At 40.5% G+C, this 26,588-nt stretch overlaps 1 protein-coding gene across 13 annotated transcripts in view; it reads right to left on the bottom strand.

The window, feature by feature from the left end:
- Nucleotides 1–26,588, bottom strand: part of Col25a1 (collagen type XXV alpha 1 chain) — a 482,287-nt gene that overhangs the window by 192,655 nt on the left and 263,044 nt on the right. For 11 of the 13 annotated variants that reach the window (XM_045142758.1, XM_045142767.1, XM_045142757.1 and 8 more), the window contains exon 5: nucleotides 1,005–1,022. The exons of the other annotated variants lie outside the window; for them this stretch is intronic. In XM_045142758.1, coding sequence (XP_044998693.1) covers nucleotides 1,005–1,022 — 18 coding nt within the window. The remainder of the gene's footprint in view (nucleotides 1–1,004; nucleotides 1,023–26,588) is intronic. 13 annotated transcript variants of the gene reach the window in all.

Below are 26,588 nucleotides of genomic sequence, written 5' to 3'. Positions count from 1 at the left end.
TTAAGTATAAAGGTATCATGGAAATGGTTTATTATGAAACATTTCAAGGAGAGAAGTAGCAATCATTAGATCAGGGGAAGAGTGTTACAGGCAAATCCTTACTAACTATGGTTCCTCTCAGAAGTAGCTCACAGGCTGGAGATAACACTGAGTCTTTTTTTGTTTGTTTGTTTTTGAAGGACAGAGAGGTAGGGGAGAGAGAATGGGTATCCAGGGCCTTAGCTGCTGTGAACAAACTCTGGACCACATGCCCCATTGTGCGTATGTACAGCACTGCATGCTTGCATCACTATGCATTTGGCTATGATGATGATTCCAACTGAGATCTTAGGTTTCGCATGCAAGCGCCTCAACCACTAAGCCTAAGAGTTTGAGTTGTTAGAATACTTGTGAAAACTTGCCTTTCCTTTTGTACTTCTATTTTTATACACAGTTCTCCTCACCCTGAAACTTGCTCTTTTTCCTCAGTATGATTTAGGGCTCAAAGATTTTCTGTCGGCTGCATTCATGCTTAATTATCAATCATGTCTGCAGCAGTTGGTTTATATTGAAAATGGAGAACAAAGTCAATATCTGTCTACACTGAATCAAAGGAAGGTAGTAAGATCACAGCCTAAATAATGAGTCTTGGTGGATTTACAACGACATTAGTACATAATTAATCAGTACTTAATGCAAACCAGTCCCTATCCGACATTAACTAAGTCATTCTGTTTCACACTGAAGTCGTGGGGCACTGGTTCAGATCAGTTAAGAGTTCTGCTTTACATGATGGTACATTGTTAGGCTTACCATCTGGCCCAACAGCTGATGTGGCTCAACCCTGAAGAGGCCCTGAGGCTCTAATGATGGGAAATATTTGGTCTACTATGTGGTATCATGATTACCAGTCCTTAGCGTTCTTCTAGTCTTTGAAAGGGATTGGAAAGTAAGTAGAAAAATGAAGCCTCCACAGTACGAAAATCCTAAATTGGACTTAATTTGACAGAAAAGAGATCACTTACTTGAGGACCAGGCTGACCCTGAAATTGAAAAGAAGAAAAATAATTATAAAATGGATATTTATAATGGATATTTTTACTGCCAAAGTCAAAGTAGTTCTGAAAAATTGTTAAAAAATGTTTCTAAAAATAACAATACTTAGCCATGAACAAACTGTATATTGTGGCTTTGTAAATCATATGACATCTTAATAGTTTTACTCTATTAACTGAAGATCTTGAGATCACAGTCCCAAGTGCTTCAGCATGTTCCAGTATTTAACTGGGAAAGAGAAGACCCCAGCAGCACTAGACCCATCAATACAGCAAGCAATGGGTTACTGGCAGGACCAGCCTTGCAGCCCAGATCTTTACTGAGCTATGTATCCCAGCGTGACACAGAGAGACAGTAAATGAAAGGGGAGGCAGATACTTTAGCTTTATAGTTGCCTGAGTCTTTGGACTTCTCATTGTTTTACTAATATTGTAAGGTATCTATTTTCAAACAGAGAGAAGAGAGAGAGAGAAAGAAAGAGTGAGAATGAACATGGGTATGCCAGGGCCTCCAGCCACTGCAAAGGACTCCACATGTGCCACTTTGTGCATCTGGCTTTACATGGGTACTGGGGAATCTAACCAAGGTTGTTGTTAGCCTTTGTAGGAAAGTGCCTTAACCAATGAACCATATCTTATGCCCTTAAGGTAATTTTAAAAATTATTTATTTATTTATTTGAAATACACACACACACACACACACACACACACACACACACATCTCCATATATAGAGAGGGGGGAGGGAGAGGGGGGAGGAAGAAGGAGAATGAGCATGGACATGGGCATGCCAGGGCCTCTAGCCACTGCAAATGAACTCTAGATGCATGTACCTCCTTATGTATCCAGCTTATATGGGTCCAGGGGAATCAAACCTGAGTCCCTTGTCTTTGCAGACAAATGATAAGCCATTTTCTCCAGCCCTCTTAGGGTAATTTTTTTTTAAATATTTTTTGTTCATTTTTTATTTATTTGAGAGTGATAGACACAGAGAGAAAGACAGATAGAGGGAGAGAGAGAGAATGGGCGCGCCAGGGCTTCCAGCCTCTGCAAACGAACTCCAGACACGTGCGCCCCCTTGTGCATCTGGGTAACGTGGGACCTGGGGAACCGAGCCTCGAACTGGGGTCCTTAGGCTTCACAGGCAAGCGCTTAACCGCTAAGCCATCTCTCCAGCCCTCTTAGGGTAATTTTTAATTTTAAAAAATCTTTCTATTACTTTTTACAATCACATTTAAGGGTGGTTACGAAGAACATGGGGTTTGGGATCATTAAAATACATCCTAACTCCCTAACTCCTCCCATGGTGAATAGGCTATCTCCTGCCATTCCCATTCATTTTGAATGTTACTTTCTCATCTAAGCTGATGAGAATGTCAAAGCAGCATAATTGTAAAAGCTTCTAAAGAAAATCAACTGTGAATAAAAGTATTGATTACATATCACCTTTTATAAATCTTCAATCAGTTTTGTGTCAAATGAGATTAAAAGATCATAGCAAGTTAAGAGATCTTCACAATGAACTAAACAGATATCTGGAGTAAGAGGGGGGAGAAGTTGCCTCCACATGACACCATGAAGGAGAAGAGACAGACTGAAATCAACAACAAAAAAGAACATGGAAAATCCCAAATGGGAATTAGGCAGCTAAATAGTATGGAGAAACAAAAGAGTTACCCAGAGAAAAGGGAACAGCACACAGCTCCTGCCTCAGAGCCATGGAGCAGGAGAGGGATAGAAGGCCTCATCCAAAGGCTAATCCATGAGGCTCTGGTGAAGAGAGACAGACAGTCCTCTTGCAAAACAAACACACAGCTCTCACAAGCTTTGCATGCAATCGAGGGATTTGCTGAGACCTTGACTCCTCTAGTGTGGGTCATTATTAGACAGGTCAGAAGGTTATGGCTGCTGCCATCTTAAAAGGGAACCAGTAAAGACTGAGTTAGCCAGGAGGCCTGCTGACAGGATCAAGGAACCTGTTGTCAACCTGCCACAGCCTCTAAGTGGGAGAGGCCTTCTTAGACAACCATAGACTTGGAGCTGGATGCAAACATGCTGAGAAGCTAGGGTGGTAGCTCAGTGGCAAGGGTTTGAGGTCAGTGGTCTTGACATCTTTGGCTGACTTAGATAAGCATGAAAAACACCGTGGGTTCTCTGCAACTTCCTCCCTCCTGTGGGGATTGAACACTGAGAAGGATCAGAAAGTGCTGCCACCAGCAGCCTCAGCCTGCTAAGTGATGATGCCTGCACAGAAACCAGGCCAAGCTTCTTTGGAATAAGAAAAGACCCTAAAATAAGCACTAAACACAGAGATATTTTCAGGCCAAAACTTCCAAAGACAGAGCTTTCTACTGGCATGGCATGTCAATATAGATCTTTCCAGATTTAGGACCTGGTAAAATTTAACATGTAGGTTGCATTCTCATTCTTTCTCCTCTCCTCTTTGTCATCTCTTCTCTCTTCCTCCTCTTGCTCTTCTTTTTCATCATCTTCTTCCTCTCCCCCTCTTCTCCTGCCTTTTCTTCTTTCTCTCTTTCTCACCATACCCTTCCTCCCTATCTCCTTCTTCCTGCCCTTCCCCTTTAAACTTCTGGTCCACTACTTAGAATTGATATAAACTCAGAAGTATGAACATGTATCTTTTCTAGAACCCCAGAATATGTATAAGCTACATGAAAAATTAAAATTTATGATACTTTAAAATTGAAAGTGATCTCATCAAAACTATCTATTTAGCATAATTATTGAAGTTTTCTGGTTCTTACAGTTATTTGATCTACAAATGACAGACTTCCTATTAATCTTTAAAATATGATATTTTTGATTTAGCATGATGTGTATATTTATGTTATTTCAGACAAATATACATCATGTTATGGATTTTATTACTGCTTATGAGAACAAAAGTAGTATATCATAGAAAATTTAAAAATTTCATTTGTATACAGACATTTGAAAGTATAGAGGACCAGGAAGCAGGAGCTGTGTAACACTGATTTGAACTTTAGGTCTATGGAAGGGTAAGAGAAAGAGAAGAAATGGCACATGGTGCTTAAAAAAGAAAGAGAAAGAGGGAGAAAGAAAGAAAGAAAGAGAGAAAGAAAGAAAGAAAGAAAGAAAGAAAGAAAGAAAGAAAGAAAGAAAGAAAGACAGAAAGAGAGAGAGAGAGAGAAAGAAAGAAAGAAAGGAGAGTAAGCAGGCAGGCAAGAGAAAGAGCAATTGTCTGGAAGAGGGGTTTGCTAGAGAAATGATACATGGAACGCAATTTTATCATCTCTTCCCTAAGACACAGGTTGCACAATACAAGCCTTACAAGATCCTAGGACAACCTCCATCAAGTCCTGTCATCCAATACGATGTGCCATCTATTCACCATCCAACACCTTCAGTACCTGTAGAATGGTCTCCAGGCTAGAGCCCTGTAGTCATCACAGGGGAAGCTGGCAATGTCAGCTGCTCAGCAGGGATGCAAGGCAGAACAACAAAGTCACAGTCAAGGATGCCTCAGAAACTCCCTCCTTTGTAGCCGAGACACTGGGTGACAAGGACTTTGCACAGCCCAACTACCAAAAGAAATCTTTCAGAATTTCCTCAGGCTGCTTCTGAGCTCATTTTCTTTCATTAGTAGATATTTTTCTAGTCCATTCTCATTTAAAGGTAGTGGATCTTCTAATCTTACTAAGAGCTGATTGTCTTGGATTTTCTAAAACACATGCCAAATGGGCATGTATAAGTCATGATCCACAAAACATAAGTGGATTTTCCTCAAATGGAATTACAAAACAGGCCATTGGTTCCGCAACAAAAATCACCAAAATATTTCTACAGATCAAAGTCTGAATCAAGTACAATTACGAGCCATGCCAAGGCAAACAGGGAAATAACAGAACTACTGACGTCAGGAGCAGCATGAGAAGGGGAGACGGCTGAGGGCTTCGACCTACTCATTCCCTTTCTGTCTGCAGAGGAGGGCATGCCCCAGGGACATTTATGCAGACCCCAGGAAGGAAGGAAAGGAAGAGAGCCAGAGAGAAGCCCACTATAAAAGCTAACCAGAAGAGTGTGGCTGAAAACAATCAGCCAGTAGCTGACACTAGACAGAAAGTGTTGCAAGGAAGCTGAGCGCTTTGTGAAGTAAACCACAATGGTGCATGATCAATGAGACTCTCCTCCCTGGAGTACACAGTGTTACTTGAAGCAGTTAAAGAGCAGTATCTCCCATTCTTACTTGGGCTGTTATCACAATTATGGTTGCCAGAAAGTGCTAGCACACTTTTCTAAATCAACCAAGTCATTTGGTCTTCCAGCTGAGGCAATTAGTTTCACTACATGATACTTTTTAATGGACGGTGACTCTGTCACTCCTTTCATATTGGACAAATGCTGTCTTTTGTTATTTAACACATGCATAGACAGGAATACAAATGCTATAGTTTTTAAATGCACTAATATTTTGAAATATTGATTAGGATAGCACATATTTTTACTGGAATCAATTTTAAGTAAAATCCTTTCATCTACAGAAGCTTGAGTGAATATTAGTACTGCTCATGCAACTCATAAAAGTGCTGCTTCTGCATCAAGGTAACTGGAGAGAGAGGTGACCGCAGGAGCTCAAAAACTAACCCTTAAAAAACCCAGGCCACCCATCACTTTAATTTTAGCGTGCTTACATTCAGGTGCCATGAGAAGAAAGAAAAAATTTGTTTCATAGTTTGGAACCCTTACTACTTAAGGAAGTCATTTGAAGATAATTTATATAGTATCATTATCTCTTAAAAAAGTCTCAAATCTAGAAGGTTAGGCAGACAACTCAGTTGGTGAAGTGTTTGCCTTACAAGCTTGAGGACCTGAATATAATTTTCATAACCCACATAAGAAAGGGGTGATGTGAATGTGTAGTCTTAGCACTGCAAATGCAGAGATAGGGGGAGCCCCGACCAGTGTAGTATAATTGGTGAGCTCCTAGCCAATGGGAGATCCTGACTCCAAAAGGTTGGACAAAGTTTTTGAGGATGAGCACCTGAGGATTTCCCTCTGACTTCTACACACACGTACACCCATGTGTGCAGGTGCACCTGCACACCCATGTGTACCACTACATGTGCATGAACATGCACACATGCATGCACACACACAAGCATATTCTTGGATCTGCTTATTGTCCTTTCACATGAAAAGAGAACCACAGGATTCTAGCAAAAGAACTCAATGACTTCAGGATGGTCCTTAAGCAACAGGCAGAGTCCCGTCACAGATCATATCCTTCCCAGAGTGGCCAGACTAGAGTATGCACCAGCAAGCAGAGCTGGGCACCTGCTCTTGTCATAGCAGCAAGCAGAAGTCTGCTCTGCTCTGCCTGCACTGTGAATTTCAACACATTTTCATCTCCAATATCCAACTACAAGGTACTTCCAAAATGATTACTGAACTGCTGCTAGCTGAAAATATTTTGAGTGGCCTAGGATAGTCGACAGAGATATTTTAAAATTAGCATTAGAGTGGTTATGGTTCCCAATCTAATACTCCAGAGGGGCTCTTTTGGCTTCCTCTTCACTGCACAACAAGGATATCCATGTGAAGAGGAAATCTGTCCTGAAGAGGACCTACTAAGATAATAAAGATGGAACTTAATTAGGCAGCCAGAGACTGCAGAGGGGCAGAGGGGACAGACATCCCTGCCATCCAAAAGGAACAAAGTTCTGTCTTGAACAAAACCCTCTCTCTCGTTTAAGACTATCTTTATTCAGTCAGTATGAGAACATTTTGTCAAATTATTTTGCAAACTATGCTCTATAAATATAGCATGCTGACTTCAAGTGGCTATATGATCAATACCAACAATTTATTCAATTTAATGTTGCAGAGAATGCACATTAATTAAAAAATAATTAATATGTAAATTAAATACTAGAGAAAAGCAATTGAGAGAACAAAGCATTAAAGGTTATGCAAGTTTATAAAATAAGGCTTTGCAAAGATTAAGCAATCCCCAGTGTCTAGAAGTTACTCTTGCTTCCAAGGTGTCTTACACATTTAACTGAAATAAGCATTATTTATAATTTATTTTACCTGTATGCTGTTCTACAAGACAGATATTAATAGTTAGTACATTAGCTTAAGGCACATAATATTATTTTCTTTTGACACAGTAAATCCTTGGTGCATTTAATATGAGCAAGGTAAACCCATATTCTGCTATAGAGGAAAAATAAACAGCTCCTCTCAAACCCACCAGACATTTTTCTTTTAAAGTTTGAGAAAGAAAGGGGACAAAATAGGTATGTAGATGGTTTCATTAGGTTAAATGTAAAGAACATGAAAACTCATTCAAAGCATAAAAATTTTATACAATCATATAAATTTGGGGCTGGAGAGATGGCTTAGCAGTTAAGGCACTTATTTACAAAGCCTAAGAACTCATGTTCAAATATCCAGGTCCCCTGTAGCCAGACATAGTGATGCAAGTGCACAACATTGCAGTGTGCCACAAGGGGGCGCACGCATCTGGAGCTTGTTTGCAGTGACTGAAGGCCCACACGCATGCTCTCTCTCTCTCTCTCAAAAATAAAAAATAATTTAAAAATAATATAAATTTGATTTACTTGTATATAGATGGTTAACAAGTCATTGCCCATTAAAAACAATTCTAGCAATGTTATATTTTTTTCTCTTATGAGTAAAGAGCAAATGTTCATAGAAGGACTATAAGAATTAACTTTATCACATGCATTTTGCCATTAAAATATTCATGTACAAGAGGTTTGGAAGATAGCTTGGTGGATCAAGTACTTGCTACATCAGCATGAGTACCTGAGTTTGGATCCCAGACCCCACATAAAAGCCAGAGGCTATGGCAATACCTGTGTGCCTTCCACAAGATCAGGGGCAGAGACAGGAGAATTTGCTGAAAGCTTTCTGGCCAGCAAGCCTTCTGAACATAGTAATGAATAAGATACTCTGTCTCAAATGTGGTAGAAGTCAAGAACTGGCACCTCAAAATTATCCTCTGACCTCAACATGCATACTGTAGTACATATGTGCACCCACATTCACACACATGAACACCCCTCCCAAAAATATCAAGGAGAACATAGGATAATCTTTAGGAATTAATTAACGTCATCAATATTTACTGGCCAAATTTTCCCTGAAGTTTATTCAGACATTTCACTACTGTTAATGAATTTTACATCTTCCAGTGTGAATATTTGACTATATCCTTGATTACTTTCTAATGCTAGAACAATGGCAATGCAGTGTTATTCATTCTAATTATGATTTATGTAGATATATATTATAGTACATAAAATATAAACTACATATTTCCTAGGATATAATTTAATATGTATAAACATGAGTATTCATACAAAAATTTTAAACCAATTTATATAAAATGAGAAATAAAAAATAAAGATAAAGAAAAGGAAAAAGGAGGAAAGGAAGGGGAGAAAACATGAGAAGAAAGAGAATAGAAAAAAAAGAAAGTTTAGAGAAAAAAGTGGTTATAACCTCATTATACATTATAGGGAACTGTTTTACCTATACAGTTTTGTGTACCTCTCAAAATTTCAGTAGGTCTATTTCTTAATTACAAAGATATATTATCACTCAATATCAGCTCATTAGAAGTAGCTTTAAACAGGGCCTTAATTAAGTTGCTAATTTTCTTCTGCATTACATTCATTGACTCAAAGATCCAGGTCAGTAATTTTGAATTTGAATTTTCAACTTCTCCCGATTCAGGGTGTTTTAAATACTTTAAAATATTGCAAAATTATTCAAATCTACTTTCTAAAATTCAGAAAGCAAGGATGTTTCTCTTTGTGTATGCCCCATCACCATTTTTAGGGATGGATTGGAGTAGAAAAAGGGGGCAGGTGTGGTGGTTTGATTCAGGTGTCTCCCATAAACTTGGGTGTTCAGAATGCTAGATTCCTAGCTGATGAAGATTTGGGAATTAACACCACCTGGAGGGAATGTATTGTTGGGGGTGGGCTTATGAGTGTTATAGCCAGTTTCCCCTTGCCAGTCTTTGGCACACTCTCCTGTTGCTGTGGTCCACCTTATGTTGGCCTGGGGGTGATGTCCACCCTCTCTCTGCTCATACCATCACTTTCCCTGTCATCATAGAAATTCCCCTTCCAGCCTGCAAGCCAAAATAAACCTCTTTTCCCACAAGCTGCTCTTGGTCAGATGATTTCTACTAGCAATGTGAACCTGACTGCAACCTGACTGAGGAGTGGGGTTGCTGCTAGACACCTAACTGTGTGGCTTTGGCATTTTGGAGCTGAATTTTAAGAGGAATGTGGAAGGATTTGAAACCTCGGCCTAAGAGATACCTTGTAGTGCTGTACATACAGCTTGATGGACTATTCTGGTCAGAGCTGAAAGGCCTGAATGCAGTAAGAACTATGGACTGTGAGGATTGGCTTATGAGGATGAGAAAGATCTTTGCATGGACTAAACTAGAAGCAGTTTGAGAGGCTTGCTGTAGCAGCCATGTCCTAAGAAGTTGTGCATGGTTGCACTGAGTAGAAATGGACGAGTGTCAGTAGAGGGATATGGCAAAGAAAGAAAAATCTTTGGGCCTAAACTGCTGCCCATTCACCTGCAGATCTGTTTGAGAGATTACAACCATTGAGATTGGGTCAGCTAACCTGCACTGGGCATCAGGAAGAATATAGACTCTTTTGAAGGGGTCTGACTGCTCAAAGGAGTATCTTCTTCTTCTAAGTCTGCTTTATTCCCCCCACACACACCCAGATTAACAAACAAACTGGCACCCTACCTGGTATTGTGTAGTATAAGAAATGCAAGAAAGAGAGGGTCATTGAGTTTGCAACACGGTCTTGCATTTTGGAAAGGGCCATGGGCAATGTGAAGCAAGTTTGCTGGATGCGTACATGGAGATCTAAGGGAGCCATGAGGATAAACTGTCGGTTGCAATGGAGACCCTGTAGAGATACCAGGACCATGAGATGTCTGCCAAAGAGAGCTGCTGCCCCAGATAAAGTTTTTCAGTACCGTGAGTAGTCTAGCTGGAGGGGCGGAATTGTCTTCCATAAACTTAGGTGTTCTAAATGCTAGGTTCCCAGCTAATAGAGACTTGGGTGTTCTAAATGCTAGGTTCCCAGCTGATGGAAAAGGGAATTCATGTCTCCTGGAGGCTGTGTATTGTTGGGGGCAGGCTTATGGGTATTATAGCCAGTTTCTCCTTGGCAGTGTTTGGCACACTCTCCTATTGCTATTGTCCACTTTATGTTGGCCAGGGGTTGATGTCCATCCTCTGCTCATAGCATCGTTTTCCCTGCCACCATGGAGCTTCTCCTTTGAGCCTGTAAGTCAAAACAAACCTTTTTTTTCCCCACAAGCTTCTGTTGGTTGGGTGATTTATACCAGCAATGTGAGCCTGACTGCAACAGCAGGTAAATTACTCAGTCAAACACCAATGATTGGCTCCACATCGACTGGGAATAGTGGCTATGCAGTTTTTGGAATCTTGCTCTTTTGCAAACCAAAATTCTGGTTTTTTTTAAGTAAGCTATGTTATTCTATTTTTTTTTTTTTGTAAACTTTGAAAAGCAAATATAATCCACAAGTCTGCTAAGTTCCTACGTGGCTTTCTTTAGCCGTAAGTTGTATGCTAGGATCTTACCTTTTCGTTCCTCTTTATCAACCCTTTCAGTTATTCTCACATTCTCCAAATGTTAAAGGAAAGGAACATCCAATGCTGTTTTCAGTTGTCCTTTTCTGAGTTTCAAAATGGGTTCCAGAGAACAGAGTTGTCTGAACACTTCTTTGAGCTATTTCATCATCCAGAGAATGATTTTCTTCATAGTCACTAACTGTGCTATCCAAACTGGAGATAATTCACCCTTATGCCCGTTTTCTTAACTGCAGAATTATACTAAGCATTCTGGGGAGAATGCAAAGCCCTAAAATCCAAACTTCACTCTCCCAGACTTTGGTGTGATCAGTGAGGGATGGAGCCCTGGAATCAGTATGGATCCAAAGCTCCCCAGAAGACCTATAGTGTAGTCAATGCTCTTCATAGGATCCACAGTGGAGTTAAAATTTCCAGTCAGTGCTCAGTGGGTATATGAAATGGTAGGCCCCTTTCAGTATCTGGTTCAACTGGCAACTTAATTAGGAAATTGGGGAAATGTTATTTTATGGAGTCTTTCAAAGAATCATGCTTTGACTATAAATGGATCTCACACTTTTTTGAGAGAGAGAGAACTGGCACGCCAGGGCCTCAGCCACTGCAGTTGCACTCCAGAGGCTTGTGCCACCTAGCGGGCATTGCGACCTTGCACTCACCTCACCTTTTTGCATCTGGCTTATATGAGATCTGGAAAGTTGAACATGGGTCCTTAGGCTTATCCAGCAAGAACCTTCATCACTAAGCCATCATTCCAGCCCTGGTCTCATACTTTTAAGATAGTACTTGCCTGAGCAGAACACTTCGATGGATGGCACAGACTCAGGAATAGTATCTCAGGTATGAATAAATTATCACTGTAACAAATACACATTTAGGGCCACGCACGATGGCACACACCTTTAATCCCAGCACTCAGGAGGCAGAGGTAGGAGGATCTCCATGAGTTCAAGGCTACCCTGAGTCTACACAGTGAATTCCAGATGCACACTGAATAGGATACACAAGGAATACATGGGAGGGTAGACCCTGCTTAACTTCCAGAACTGTAAAAATATATGCACTTTAGAGACTGCAAGACAGCTTGGCGTGGTGGTGTATGTCTTTAATCCCAGCAATTGGGAGGCAGGGGTAGGAGGATCACTATGAGTTTGAGGCCACCCTGGAACTACAGAGTGAATTCCAGGTCAGCCTGAGCTAGAGTGAGACCCTACCTCGGGGCGGGGGGGGGGGGGGAAGACTGCAAGACTGTTACTGCCCTACCAACTTTTATTATTTTGTATACATGAATAGTCAAGTTTCTAGTAAGTTTTGTAACATCCTTAATTGATTGCTTAGACTAAATACTTAAAATTAGTTTGCAACAATTTCTTAGCCTGACTAAATTTATGTGTTTCTAAATTTCTAAATATTGTGCTAAAAGATGGATGTACAATTCTTTCTAGTCCTAGATGTTTTGCCTTAATAAATATGCAGGAGTAGATTTCTAATACCCAGAGAGCCAATTAATTCTTAATGAGTGAGTCACATAATGTTATTGTTCTAGTGTGGCAGAGCGCTGAAGAAGAAAATCTCCTTTATAAATAGGGAGGAGAGGTGCTACAAGTCCATAAAAGTATGTGATTTAGTGACCCAGCTGTTTGGGGCTATATCATATTATCTACCACTAACTGGCTACTACAGAGCTTCATCAGTGATGCATCTCTTTGTTATACTAACCTTGCAAATCAAATCAGGAGTCACTTCTATCGTGGTGTCTTAGAAGCAGGAAGCAAGTGAAGATAGAGACTTGTATGTACAGAGACAGAAAAGGAAAGGGTTGGTACCCTAAGCCTCAAGGCACTCTGAAGTGGATGTCTGTTGGGAGTAGGAGGAACAAGGTTGATCATGTATTTATTCATTCACTTACTAATTGTGAAGTGTGTTGGGCCTTCTGCAGGTACCAGGAAGAGCATTCACAAAGCAAATAAGACTAACTCTCAGCTATCATTCTCATGAGGGGGCAGGCTTTCAGGGAGTGTTTATAAATAATGTGGCAGATGGTGGTAACAACTAAACAAAAAACACATATACAAGGAATAGCAGGCTAGAGAAGAAGACAGTGGGAGGGTGTTATTTAACAGGGTGGTTGTGGGAGTGCTCTGAACATAGAAGATGCCAAGGGGACTGTGAGGGGAAGTACCCCACAAAGAAAGCTGGGCTTAATGGGTTCAAAGAATCAGCTGGCTATCTGGACTGGAGCAGTGAGGACAGAAGGAAAAAAAAAATAGGAGTATGCAAATCATGGTAAGTACTTAACTGGCTTTTACTCAGATGAGATAGCCACAAGAAGGAAGTTTCACACAGAAAACAACATAGTTGGAACTCATTTTGAAGAGGGTGATGGACATTGTGAGAATCAGCTGCAAGGAGAATGGTGTACACATGGAGAAGTCAGGAGGCTTCTGTACTAGTCTAAAACATTAAGGACAGACTGGAAGATAGCAGTGGGGGAAGAAGTGAAAAGGGACCAGATTCTGGTGTTAGATTTGCAGAGAGATTGAAAATGGGGTATAAGAAAAAAAAAAAAAAAAGAGGAGCCAGGAAGGACCTAAAGGTTGACTGGACAGCTAAAGAAATGGGATGTTGGGCTGGAGGGCTGGCTTAGCAGTTAAGGTGTTTGCCTGCAAAGCCAAAGGATCTAGGTTTGATTCCTCATAACCCACATTAGCCAGATGCACAAAGGGGCGTATGTGTCTGGAGTTCATTAGCAATGGCCAGAAGCCCTGGTGTGCCCAATTCTATCTCTCTCTCTCTCTTTCTCTGTTAAAATAAATATTTTTAGAAAAAGAAATGGGATGTCCTTCACTCAGGGTGTGGAAGATGTAAAGAGGAGACAACAGAGGTCACTCCACAAGAGAAAAGAAGAAAGGAAGGGAGGAAGTTTGGGGGAGTGAGAGTCAAGGATTGAATATTCTGGCATTCCACCATTTTGAGGCCACGGTGAAGAAGAAACACCAGGTAGCAAGGCAAGTAGGTGCAGGAGCAACAGAAAGTGAGGCAGAAAGGCCCTGAAAAGGAACTGACATAGAACCAGGACTATGGATAAGGAAAATTGCTTGAAGAAATACAGATCAAGTCAGGCATGAGTGGTACAGGCCTGTAATCATAGCACTTGGGAGGTAGAGGCAGGAGGACCAAGAGTTTACAATCATTTTCTGCTACATAGTGAGCTTGAAGCCATCCTGAGCTGCATGAAACACTTTTTAAAAAAATTAAATTAATATGGGAAAGGAAAAGAAAAGAAAGGCAGTGAAAAGAAAACAGAAAAGGTTCTCCATTAGACGGGGTGCCTATAGTCCAGTAAGATTCTGGCTGAAATTGTCATGGTGAAGATAGACACCCAATGACCTTGACAAGAACATTTCCGCGAAGTGCAGAGATGAAGGCTTTCTAAGGTTTAAGAGCAAATGAGAAAATAGTATTTGAAATGTGTGGACAAGCCTTTCTGGAGTTTTCTTGTAAAGGAAATTACTGCTGGAAAGCAACAGACACTGACTAGTGAAAGGTATGGGATCAAGGAATTATGTTTTGTCCTATGATATTAAATTTTATGCCAATGGAATTATCCGAGAGAGCAGAAAAATTGATGATATAGGAGAAAGGCAGCTGGAAGAGAAATGAACTAGAACTAGGCAGAGACATTTAGTCAACCACACAAGTGAAGGGATAGGCGATCCCTGGTAACAGGAGAAAGGGGAGCCCAGATCTTGACAAATTAGCTGGTGTGATGGGAAGTGTTTGGATGTCATATTCTAATTATCCCCATGTTTTTTAGAATTAAAAAGAAAATGAAGTTATAAGAACTGAGAAGCAAAAAAATATTTAAAACAGCCAAGAAGATGGGGGCTGGATCTGGGACAAAGCATTGTGGACCATCTTAAGACCAGTGCCTGTGAGATAAAAGAGACCAGGTACTCCCGGGGCTGCTTCTCCACCCACGGAAGCTGGATTCAGTGTAGGTGTCAAGTGGAGGGTGAACTGTAAGTAGCCTTGAGATTTCCCAGACCAAGGGGGAGAAGCAGTCGTCTTGAGAGCATGTTGCCAGTGATGCATGATGGCAGGTTCACTACAGAGGTAAGCGAGGAAATGGGGAGTAGGGCTAATAGTTTCCATTTCTGTAGATTTTATTTGTTTGCCCGTGTATATTTGTGTGTGTTTATGAGTGCATATTTGTGTGTGGAGATGCCAGGGGTAGATGTGAATCGGATATCTTTTTCTATTGCTTCTCCACATTATTTTCCTGAGACAGGGGTCTCTCACCAAACCCAGAACTTACCAATTTAGCTAGACAAGTTAACCAGCAAGCCCAGGGGATTCTCTTGAGTGTTTCTCTAGGATGACAAGAGTGTGCTATCACACTCAGAATTTTTACACGATTACTAGGGGTCTGAATCCAGGTCCTCGTGTTTTCACAGCAAGCACCTAGATATATATTTTTTTATTATTTCTCCATTTTTCATGATATACCACAATACTATATTTAAGAAATTCAACTGTATCAATGCTTTTAACAATTAGTGGAATGTCTTATGAGTTAATAATATTAAACCATTTTTCAAACATGTTTTAAAATTGGTTATTTTGTATTTATCTCATTTAATTAATCTTAGTAGTATATGATATAAAATAACATAGATAGCATTAGGTATGGTTCATCAATAAGGACTCATAAATCATTATAAGGGTTGAGGATACTGCTTAGTTGTAGCATACATGTCTAGTATGTACAAAGCTCTGGGTTCAATCCCTAGCAGTACAAAAGATGAAAAAAATATTGAAAAAAATGCTTATCTTCACCAATATAACCAATACATTTTAAAAAAATCAACAAAAACACAAATACAAGAATGTAAAATTTTCTGCTTAACATATTCTGAACTTCCTTACAATTCTCAATAGTATCTTTAGACATTGTTACTGATGAATTGCCAGGGAATTTACATACATCATCTTTTTATGTATGTCAACAAGTTCAAATAACCTATCAACCAGGATAAAACATGCAGGAAGGCAGTAGTTGTGTGAACCAAGTGCTGACGGAATGAATGCCAGGCAGGCAGGATCCTGGCACCTGGCACACTTGGAGCAGGATGAACTGCTAGATCACAGATGCAGATTGCTGCTTTAAGAGGTCAGATGTTTCTACTGTACAGGGAGCAGCCACACCTCTCTGCAGCTTCTCTTTCATCCCAGGAATAGCAAGCACAGCTAACAGGCTCCCTGATGTGACCATCATAACACAGGTTGGGACAACAGGATCAGCTTCCTGCCACCCAGACCCAAGGCAACCTGATACATAGTCTTATATCCCACCTAATGCCTTGCTTCCTCCTAGCACATTGAAGTCTAAAGGCAGCCTTATCTCTAATTAGAGATGCCTCTCCTCTGAAAGTGTATAAAGTAAGGAATTTTTTCCCTCTCTGTGGGTTGCTCTTGGATATCTCATACCAGCTCCTCCTGCTGTAGGTAGCAAGCGTTACAAGAAAATATTTTACTTGAAATCCATCTTAATTCCTCTATATGACCCTGGAATGATATTTTCTTATTTAAAACACTGACAGAAGTCTAGAGCTTCCTTTTTACACCATCAGAGGCACAGGTGTCTTATTTTGACTCAATGAATGCATGGTTACACCCAGAAAAGCCCTTGACTCCAGACTTTGGTGGGGGCTCTCAGCCCTGTGACCCTCACTCTCACTGCCAAGCCTCTGAGCTCTTGACCCCTGGAACTGCTGAGTCCCTACTGTGCCAAAGCCAGTTCCTCCTGCTTGTCACACTGGACAGCATCCACCAAGGACGAAGGGGATGCACTTCTCTCATATGGCCTCACCTGCTGCCTCCTGGCATGGAAATCTGCCCAGTATCCACAGACTGCAGTCTCCGATCTTTTATGCCATTAAGCTCTGCCCTGAGTTAGTTACAAATATTGCTAACTGGTCTTTCCTAGGAAGTTGCACATACTTTACAGAGCTAACTCTTCCAGAGCTTTGCTATTGCTTTTGTGGACATCAGTAGCTGTTATGTAGGGAGTTCCTCTAAATTCTACCCTTCTTCATAAGGCTCTGGGTCAAAGGAAATATACAAGGCTCAGGAGGCAAAAAAAGTTACAAGATTCACAAGGCCTCTCCACAAGGTTGTAAAAGGAGTAAAAAAAAAAAAAATATTCTGTGGGTCCCTCCTCCAATGAAACTATATGCAAGTTGTGCAGGGAGACCCAGGGATGTAGTTTTTATGAGTTGTCACTGTGCTGGGGTGAGCTTTCTGGTGATACAGATACCTCTGAGTCACCAATGTTCCTATAAATTACCCCTCACCCATGCTCCTCTAAGTATTCCCATGATCTCACTCTCCACTTAGCTGGAGCTGGTGGAATCACTTCTTTGGTCTGTCATGAGGCTCTAACTGGTATCAACAGACATATGTTCATGTTTACCCAGGAAGAGCTATACCACACTAGGGGACATTCTGTCTTTCACCTTGTAGTTGTGGAAACTGAGAAAAAGAGAAGTTGAATGACTTGCCCCAAATCACAATTAATGGAGGGAGATCCTGAAGTGTACACATGGCTCTGTCATATGCTGGACCTCACAGTTCTGAATTAGGATCTCACAGCTCTTAATCCTTGGACAATAGTAGGCTTACCATAAATATTTTTTTTAATTTTTATTTATTTATTTGAGAGCGACAGACACAGAGAGAAAGACAGATAGAGGGAGAGAGAGAGAATGGGCGCGCCAGGGCTTCCAGCCTCTGCAAACGAACTCCAGACGCGTGCGCCCCCTTGTGCATCTGGCTAACGTGGGACCTGGGGAACCGAGCCTCGAACCAGGGTCCTTAGGCTTCACAGGCAAGCTCTTAACCGCTAAGCCATCTCTCCAGCCCACCATAAATATTTTTAAAGTCATCCTTATATGGCTTTTTATTAAGTACCTACTAAATGTTGGGCAGTACAGTGATACTGGAGAAAGCAAAATGTCAACAGGGACCTTACTGTCACAGACCGCACACCGAGTGATTGATACATTCCTTTAGATTGCTGTATTTTCTTCCCTTACATCCCAAGTGATTAGAAAACCTTGAAAAAAAGGATCAAATTGTGGAAACTAGTTAGTTTTTCCTTTCAATCAAAAATTTTGCTCTTGGGCTGGAAAGATGGCTTAGCGGTTAAGTGTTTGCCTGTGAAGCCTAAGGACACTGGTGCGAGGCTCGATTCCCCAGGACCCAAGTCAGCCAGATGCACAAGGGGGTACACACATCTGGAGTTTGTTTGCAGTGGCTGGAGGCCCTGGCGTGGCCATTCTCACTCCCTCTCTCTCTCTCTCTCTCTCTCTCTCTCTCTCTCTCTGTCACTCTGAAATAACTAAATAAAAATGAACAAAAAACATTGCTTGTAAAAAAATAAGCTATCTTCACTTATTTTAACATAGAACATTATACAATTAGTGATGCTGAGTATAAACCACCAGATACTGTAACATTATCATTGAGAGGATACTGAATGTATTTCTTTTCTTCTGTAATATAAAAGTTGTCAGTGGAAACAGGGAATGTGGCTTAGCATTTTCAGAGCCACTGGCTTAATTACTTCTATTGATGAGGCTCTGTGGGATCTCAGTGAACGATTCTAAATGACTGCTGAGGACTAAAAGAAAGTGCTGCACAGGCCGAAGCCACAGCATGCTCCCGGTCTACTGCGGGAGAAGCAAACACTGGCTCTATGCATGAATAGCTTCATGTGCCACCTGGGCACAGCAGACTGGCCAGCCCTGAAATTGTATAAATGAAAGGAAGTAGGCTAAAGTTGACATTTGTATTAATAATTGGTGTGCATGAAGGAAATTGGGCTATCTCACCAGGTCCTTGTCACAGGGGTAGAAAGGCAGTAAAAGTGAAGATTCCTAATGTAATCTTTTCAAGCTTTTGACAACTTAACAAATGTCAGCCACAGTTTTATTTTTTACTTTTTCACTGAAAGAGTTTAGGGGAAAATGTCAGTTGAGTTCACACACAATCCATGTTCATATATACACACAAAGAAGGTAACACACAGACATGAACTAAGACATGAGAGACACAGAGCACTGTGTTTATACACCAAGGCAGTCAAGGGACCTGACAGCCATGAGGCAGAAGAAGGACTTGCCACCAGTCACAGGGGGCAGGAACAGTACAACTCCATGTCTCTGTAGCTCCTGGGTGTGTTCCCACATGAGCCATCTAAAGCACACTGGATCTGGTCCCCACTTTGTACAGCTATGTTGCCATGGAAGGCAGGAGTGATGAACTGGCCTAGTCTGAGGACAACAAGCTCCTAAGCAAACTGTGATTCAGATTTTTGAAAAATTGAAGCAATCAAATTTGGAACCTCTTTGCTTTATAATCTTAGAGAATAGGCATTTAACCTTCCTATTTTCTGGTATAGGAAAATGTAATTTTCTGAATTCTTTTCAACATTTCCCTTTTTCATAAGGAGCACACAGTAAGTAAAGAATGAGAAACATTAAATCTATTAATATTCCTGTAGAATCATGTTTCCCCTAACCTTAGTGGAAAAAATATTTTTATAGTAAATAGTCTATATACTAAAACACATATCCAATCTGATGTCACTACATAATAAAATTTGATTCTTATACTTCATAAACCTTAACTGAATTAATTTAAATCCAAAAATAATAATTAAACTGAAATTACAAAATAACTTTACTCAACAATTTTAACTCAGTTCTAAAGTAATTAAATACTCAAATTTTCTCACAATTCCATTTTTATTTAAAGCAAATGAGCAATTAACAAAATTTAGACACTTAACTAATTAAGCAACAATCAAGTAATTATAGAATAGTATTACTTAAGGAATGGGAAGTAAATTCCTTTCACATTGCTACTCCATTCCTTAAGTACATAAACATTTAAGCAAAAAAAATAGTGTATAGCCAATTGAAACATTTTAACTACAAGTTATTTCTCTTAAAACACCAAGCGTCTGCATTCAGAAGCAGATTGTACACTCCACTACATCTTGAGTGGCACCCAAATCATACCTGTGAGGTGGCCTTGTCATGATGATGAGAACATAATAGCTATGAAAAATGCCATTTTCTGGAAAATTTGTTGGCTAGAGTGCAGCAAGCAATGAATCTTTGTAACAGATATGGCCTGAAGACTTTTATTAAATGAATTGCCTAAAATATGGGACTTTTAAAAGATTCCCCTCAAAATGAATTAATTGAGATGCAATGCACTGTATGCCGTGGTTCACCACGGCCCTTCCATCACTGCAATGTGCTTCTGTGACAGTGTGACAATGCCCCTCTTCATCTGAGATCTACTTTCAATGCATTAACTTTAAAATGAGGCAATAACCTGGATTCAAACTCTAAGGTTCCCCTCTACCAAAATGCTATGATTTTAATGCTTAATGTTCTATATAGTTTGAGTTTTTCCATTGTTCAGAGATAAAATCATAGAAAAATATCCTTCTCCCAAAAAGTCTTTTTATTGCTACTTGACAGTAAAATTTGAGCTATCAGGCATTCTGACTAAAGAGATGGTATCTTGATCAATTTTTACAGATGATACTTTAAATTTGATAAAAGTAAAACCTTATACATGTCAAGTATTAAAACGTAGTATTCTACTATGGGGCTTTTAATATTCCATTATATACATATATATTGTACATGTATACACATACATACACACACACATGTATTTGGGCATTTAGGCAATGACCTAAAGGTTTTTAATATTATACATGACATATCACTGAGACCCATGAGATAATCCTGATGGATAGACTCAAATATTTAGCTAGTTTGGGTTATAACTTAAAAGCAAGAAGGTCAATACTTTAGGATGCTATTTAGACAACATTCTTGTTACCATAAAGATTTTTCAAAGTCTAGCAATTAGAGTGAGGAGAGGTGAAAATACTTAGTAAGTGCCCTTTTGTAAGGTCAGTCCCATTGATTTTAATAATGTACCACCTTTTATAGCTCCTAGCAGCCAACAAAAGCAGGATGTAGCAAGGAAACACTACTTTTGTAGGGATGCTGACTTACAGTTGAAAAACACAAAACATTCTCATGTAATACATCCTCTACTATTACCAATCTCTTCCCCAAAGGAATGACTGTAGTGTCCCTGAAGCATAATCTCCTGACATTATTGTGTGTTTTAAATCATTGAAAGTCCTATAATAGACTACATTTTGATAATCACTCTACTTTACAGCAACAGATTGAACTCCTACACAGATAAAGCAGGTCAAATTCATAATAATAATTTACATGAATGAAAACTTCCTATTTAATTTATTTTTGACAGGATAGAATCCTAGAAAATTACTTCGGTATTTTAGCATCTAAATTCCTTCTTACAATTTATAGAAAGTTTAGAAGTTCTAGAAATGAAATAAAGTGCCTGTTCTTTAAGAATATACTTTAATAGCAAAATAAAAGCTTACCATCCTCACAATGATGAGGGCCCAAGCTCATTTACCTTGTGTTTTTGATTAAATATCTACACATAGGAAACTTCCTATTATAGGAAATATACAATTTCAATAACAAGTCTCCTATAAATTATGATATTTGATATGAGGTCAAGCAATTTTTCATTTTGTTCAAGAATTTCCAGCAATCTGAAATTGCCATCATCTGGCTTCTAATCTCCAAACTCTCTTCTGAACCCTATTAACATCACTAAATTTAAACTTTAAAAAAGGACTTTTTCCTCCCCCAACAGGGAAGTTAATGCCTATGGGAAAATAACATTCTTAACGAATAAAACTCAGGGGATTTGGTCAGGCAGTGGAATAAATCCTCATCCTTCACGCAACTTTCAAACTAGTAAACACTACAAGAATTCTAAAGTAGTTTCTTTTCAACTCATGCCATACAGCATACAAAGTAAGTTTGTTTGTAATGGCAACTCCAGATCAACGTTCCAGACATGGAGATTCAATGACTAGAGGCTTAACTTTAATATGCAAAGTAGAGGGTTAGCTGGAGATGTGGGGGACGGCGTATCAGGATAAATAATCTCCACAACTGGAAATGGAAGTTTAGGTCATTTCCTATCCAAGGATATAGCTAGGGCACACAGGGTAATGGTCCGATTACCTGAAAGAAACCCGCAAGCTGATTAGTTCCACTTCAAGGGATGGTTTTCACAAACCAGTTCTTATTCTTTCCCATTGATTAGAAGTCTAAATGGAAGGCTACATATGGTGAAAGATATATACATCCAGCCATTACTGCAGATGGGCAGTAAATTATCTGGGGTGCCTGCAGAGAACTCTAATCCACTCTTTCAACTTTCCCTCTCACCTGTGAAAAAGCCTGAAACTGCATGCCAATTGGTTGTTAATAATGCTCTCTGGAAGGAAGCAAGATGAAATTGTTCCCCAAACTGCAAATCAAGAGACCAAATACTATTTGTGTCTACTACTGTTGAATGAAATTATATATCAGAATAAAAAAAAAAACCATGTCTGTGGCACAGGACTTGAGTACGCCTTCACACACACTATAAAATCCACAGGCTCTGGAATGCGCAAAGCTCTGGAATGCTTCCGTGTTTGCTCTCAGAAGACTATCCAAATATAGATGTAGTGAACGGAAGCCTCCAGAAGGAAGTTTGTGATAGGAAATTTGAAATAATTGTTTTTTTAAATTTGTAGTTTCCAGATTGGGTTTCTACTGTGCCTGCCAAAACTTCCCCTCCTTTTTTTTTTCCTGTGGGTTTGTAACACAAATATGGATTTCATTTGTATATTCATAGAAGGATGTGGTGGTTCAGCCACTTTGTGTGGATGCCTTAGTTTTCTGTCTCTGTTCTCCTCTTCACCCACAGAGCATGGAGAGGTAGAACTGGTCCAGGGACAGAAGGAAGGAGGGACACAGTGAGACAGTGGTTGGAAAGAGCCAGCCTCAGCACATATGTCTGGGTGTGCAACCTCTCACCCACCTCCCGACTGACTGATGCCATCAGTCCCTGGTGGCCCCTGCTGCTCCGGGGTGGTCTTCCTGCTTTCTCCTGAGGTGTGTTCTGGGCACCTGCCACTTCCTCTTACGATAGGTTCCAAATGCCAGTTGTATAGAAATGTTCAATCCTGAAATGTGTCTAGGAGGAGAGATCATCTTGTAGCTGTTCTCTAAAATGTATATGTGAATCCACACATGATTTGTTAATACAGTAAAGTTCATAATTTGGTTAAAAATATGTATCTGCATTTATTTCCTCCAGGAAGATCGAATATGAGCATTTCAGAGCTCACTGCTCCCTATGTCACTTATAGCCATGTACTGTAAGTCTGTTCTTCCCCTTCTCTGAGCCCCACTAGCAACTATGGAGCAAAACAGAGTGATACTCTCAGCTGACCTGTTTTATAAAGGGCCTTCTGGGGACAGGGGTAGGTGGATGGCTCAGTCAGTAAACTGTACAAGCATAAGCACCTGCGTTCAGCTCCTGACAGCCCATGAAAAAGCCTGGTGTGGCATGAGCCTCTGATCACAGCTCTTGGAAGGCAGAGACTGCGGGCTATTCAGGGGTTTGATGCTTGCTTGTCTAGCCAGGTCACCAAGACCTTGCCACAAAAACTAAGGTAGACAGCAGCTGAGGGAGACAAGCAAAATAATCTCTGGCCTTCACATACATGTATACACTCATACATGTGTTCCTGCACACACATGCACACCTACAGATGTAGACAAATGTATGCACCCCACCCTCACATGCACAGGCAAACTAAAGTTTTTTTGTGTGTTTAATTTCCAGTCAAATGTATTGTATCATTATCCAGGAAGGCTTGCCCAGTCACATGTGTGTATTTACAGTTATAGTGGCAAAGTTATGCACATGGAATATGAAAGTTGAATGAAGGAAAGGGGCATAGGAAGGGAGAGGAATGTTTTACAGTGACAAGAAAGCACACGCGACAAGTGTATGTTAAGTCAGGGTCTGAGAAGCAATCTGGAAAGGCAGTTATTTGGAAATATTAATGTGGTATGATGATTAATTTTAGACATCAGGGTGGCTGGTTGGTGGTGCTTAGTCATTTGGTCAAACACTCATCTAGATGATGCTCTGAAGACATCTAACAGATGTGACTAACTCAGGTCACTATAAGTAAAGCCAGTAACAAGGGTGGTGGGCTTTTTCCAACCAGTTGAGGCCTTATGAGCAAAAGCTGGAGGAAAAAAAACAAACTGTATCTTAAGATTTCACATGGCAATCTTGTCTTAGTTGCTAGACAGATGGCTTGCTTAAGCCTTTAGACTTACTAACCCCCTTCCACATTGCTGTGAGCCAAGAAGTCTCTACACATTTGTATTTCCTCTGGATTATTTTTCTCTGTGGAATCCTGATAGCATCGCTAAGGCCACCAATAAGGCACTATCTTATCTTGCCATTGTTCAGGAGCATCTGCCCTCTAGCCATGTCAGCATTCCAATGTACAGAAAAACATGTTCCAAGTAAATGATAATTTTGGCCAAAATAACAAGAGTTTGATATCTCTTAAAGATAGTAAATACCACCATTAGGATATCTTACCAATTATCCAAGCTGAAAATATTGAAATATTTTCCCCATAAAAGAGTCATTTTCTTGAATTCTAATGCTTGCCATACCCTACTCTACCCTCACAGTCAAGTGACCCTTGCCTCTTGCTCTTAACCGTATTCATTCTATAAATGTGCCTGATACCTTTTTAAAAAATATGTTTATGTATGTATGAGAGAGAGAGAGAGAGAAATGGGTAGACAGAAAGAGAGTGTAAGTAAGCCAGGGCCTTCTGCCTCTGCAACAGAACTCCAGATTCCTGCACCACTTTGTGTATTTGACTTTGTGTGGGTACTGGGGAATCAAACCTAGGCACTCGGGCTTTGCAAGAAAGTGTCTTTAACTGCTGAGCCATCTCTTCAGTCCCTCTGGTGCCTGTTCCAAAGTTAAGCCCTGTGCATCATCTGAGATGGTTAATGTTGATATTGATTTAACTGGATTGAAAAGAGTATCTTGACTAGTACAGCATACCTCTGGATGTGTCTGTAAGAGCGTTTCTCCCGGCAAGGATTAACTTTTAGGCCCAGGTCTTCTCTGAACATTGGGTACACTATCCCATAGATTTGTGCCCAGGGAATTTAAAAATTGATAAATGAGCACAGCTGTGTATATGTCTGTTTTCTGGCCACCTACTATGAAGTGCGTTAGTTACCTTACTCACTGCTGTGAATACCTGGCAAAAGCAATGTAAGGAGGGAATGGCTTATGCTGGCTCATAGCTGTAGAGTCAGCCCATCATGGCAGGGAAGGCATGAAGCTGGGGTAGGAAGTGGAGGTCACACTGCATCAGAGTTAGGATGCAGAGAGCTGACTGTTGATACTCCATGCACTCTCTCCTTTGTTTTAAGTGTGGGACCCTATCCTAGAAACCACACCCAGGGTAGATCTTCATAGCTCAGTAAAACTCTCTGGAAATCCCCTTAGAGATTCACCCAGTGTGCTTTCACCGTAATTCTAAACCCAGTCAGGTTGACAATGAAGATTAACCATCACATCCACTGTAGCAGTTAGCTTTGCATGGCTGGCAGGAAACACCTGACCAAGAGCAGCTTGTGAAAGAAAGGGCTTATTTTGATTGACAAACTTAAGGAGAAGCTCCATGATGGCAGAGAAATACGATGGCATGAGCAGAGGCTGGATATCACCTCCTGGCCAACATCAGGTGGACAGCAGCAGCAAGAGACTGTGCCAAACACTGGCAAGAGGCAGCGCATTGTAACATCCATAAACTCACTCCTGACATTCTATCACCTCTAGGAGGCTCCAATTCCAAATTACCATCAAGTGAGGACCTACCATTGAGAATACATAAGTCTATGGGGGACACTTGAATCAAACCACCTGTGGTAGTTTGAATACAAGCTCCCAGGTAGATTCAGGGGTTTATTAAAACTTTTTAGATTTCCAGTCACCTGGCTGGAGGATGTGTCACTGGGCAGATCTTAGGGACCAGCTCTAAGGTGTGGTGGTGGACTTGAAAGTCCAATCTAAAGATAGACAAAGTGCCTGCGTTCTGCCTGGAGTTCATGAGGTGTGCTGTGTGGTGTGCCTGCTTTTGCTCTCTCTGTCCATTCCCATAAGAGCAGGCCAACTTCTTTTTGCCTTCATGGAACTTCTCCTGGATCTGTAAGCTTTAAATAAATATCCCTTCCTACACAATGTGCCTGGTCTAGAGGTTCATTTCAGCAACCTGAAGCTGTCTGCTCTACCACCACACCCACCATGCTCTCTCTCTCTGCCAAGATGGAATGAACCCTTTGAGAATTCGCCCAAATAATCCTTCCTCCTGGGTAGTCGTAGCTGTCCCAGCAAAAAAGCCCAACACAACTTCTATCTAAGTCTGCTCTTCTTCCTTCTCTGTCCTAGTGACCCAGGATGATGTCTGGTCAGCCCCACCTCACTCTCCTTCACTACTCATTCCAGTCACACATCTCACCATTACTACTTTATTACTGTCATCTAAACATTCCCTATCCTCTACATCTCTCTGGACCCACTCCTCTACACCATGTTATTTCTCACTAGAATGATCGCAGTAGTATCTTAACCACTTTTTTTTTTCCATTTGTCATTTTCTTTAGCCATTAGCACAAATGTTCTTCGAGTGTTCCTCTGGTCCAAACTACCCCTCCCTAAGCCTCCATAGACCATATATTTTAAGAAAACTACTTGAACATGGCACGCAAGGCTCTTCCCAGCCTCATCTCACTCCATTCTCTGTGCTCCCACTTCATCTCCTAATCTAATCCTTGGGTCCCACTCTCAGGGACTTTATTTTT

Source organism: Jaculus jaculus, chromosome 2, assembly GCF_020740685.1.
Source record: "Jaculus jaculus isolate mJacJac1 chromosome 2, mJacJac1.mat.Y.cur, whole genome shotgun sequence".
Lineage (NCBI taxonomy): Eukaryota > Metazoa > Chordata > Mammalia > Rodentia > Dipodidae > Jaculus > Jaculus jaculus.
This window is presented reverse-complemented; position numbering and strand designations above follow the sequence as displayed.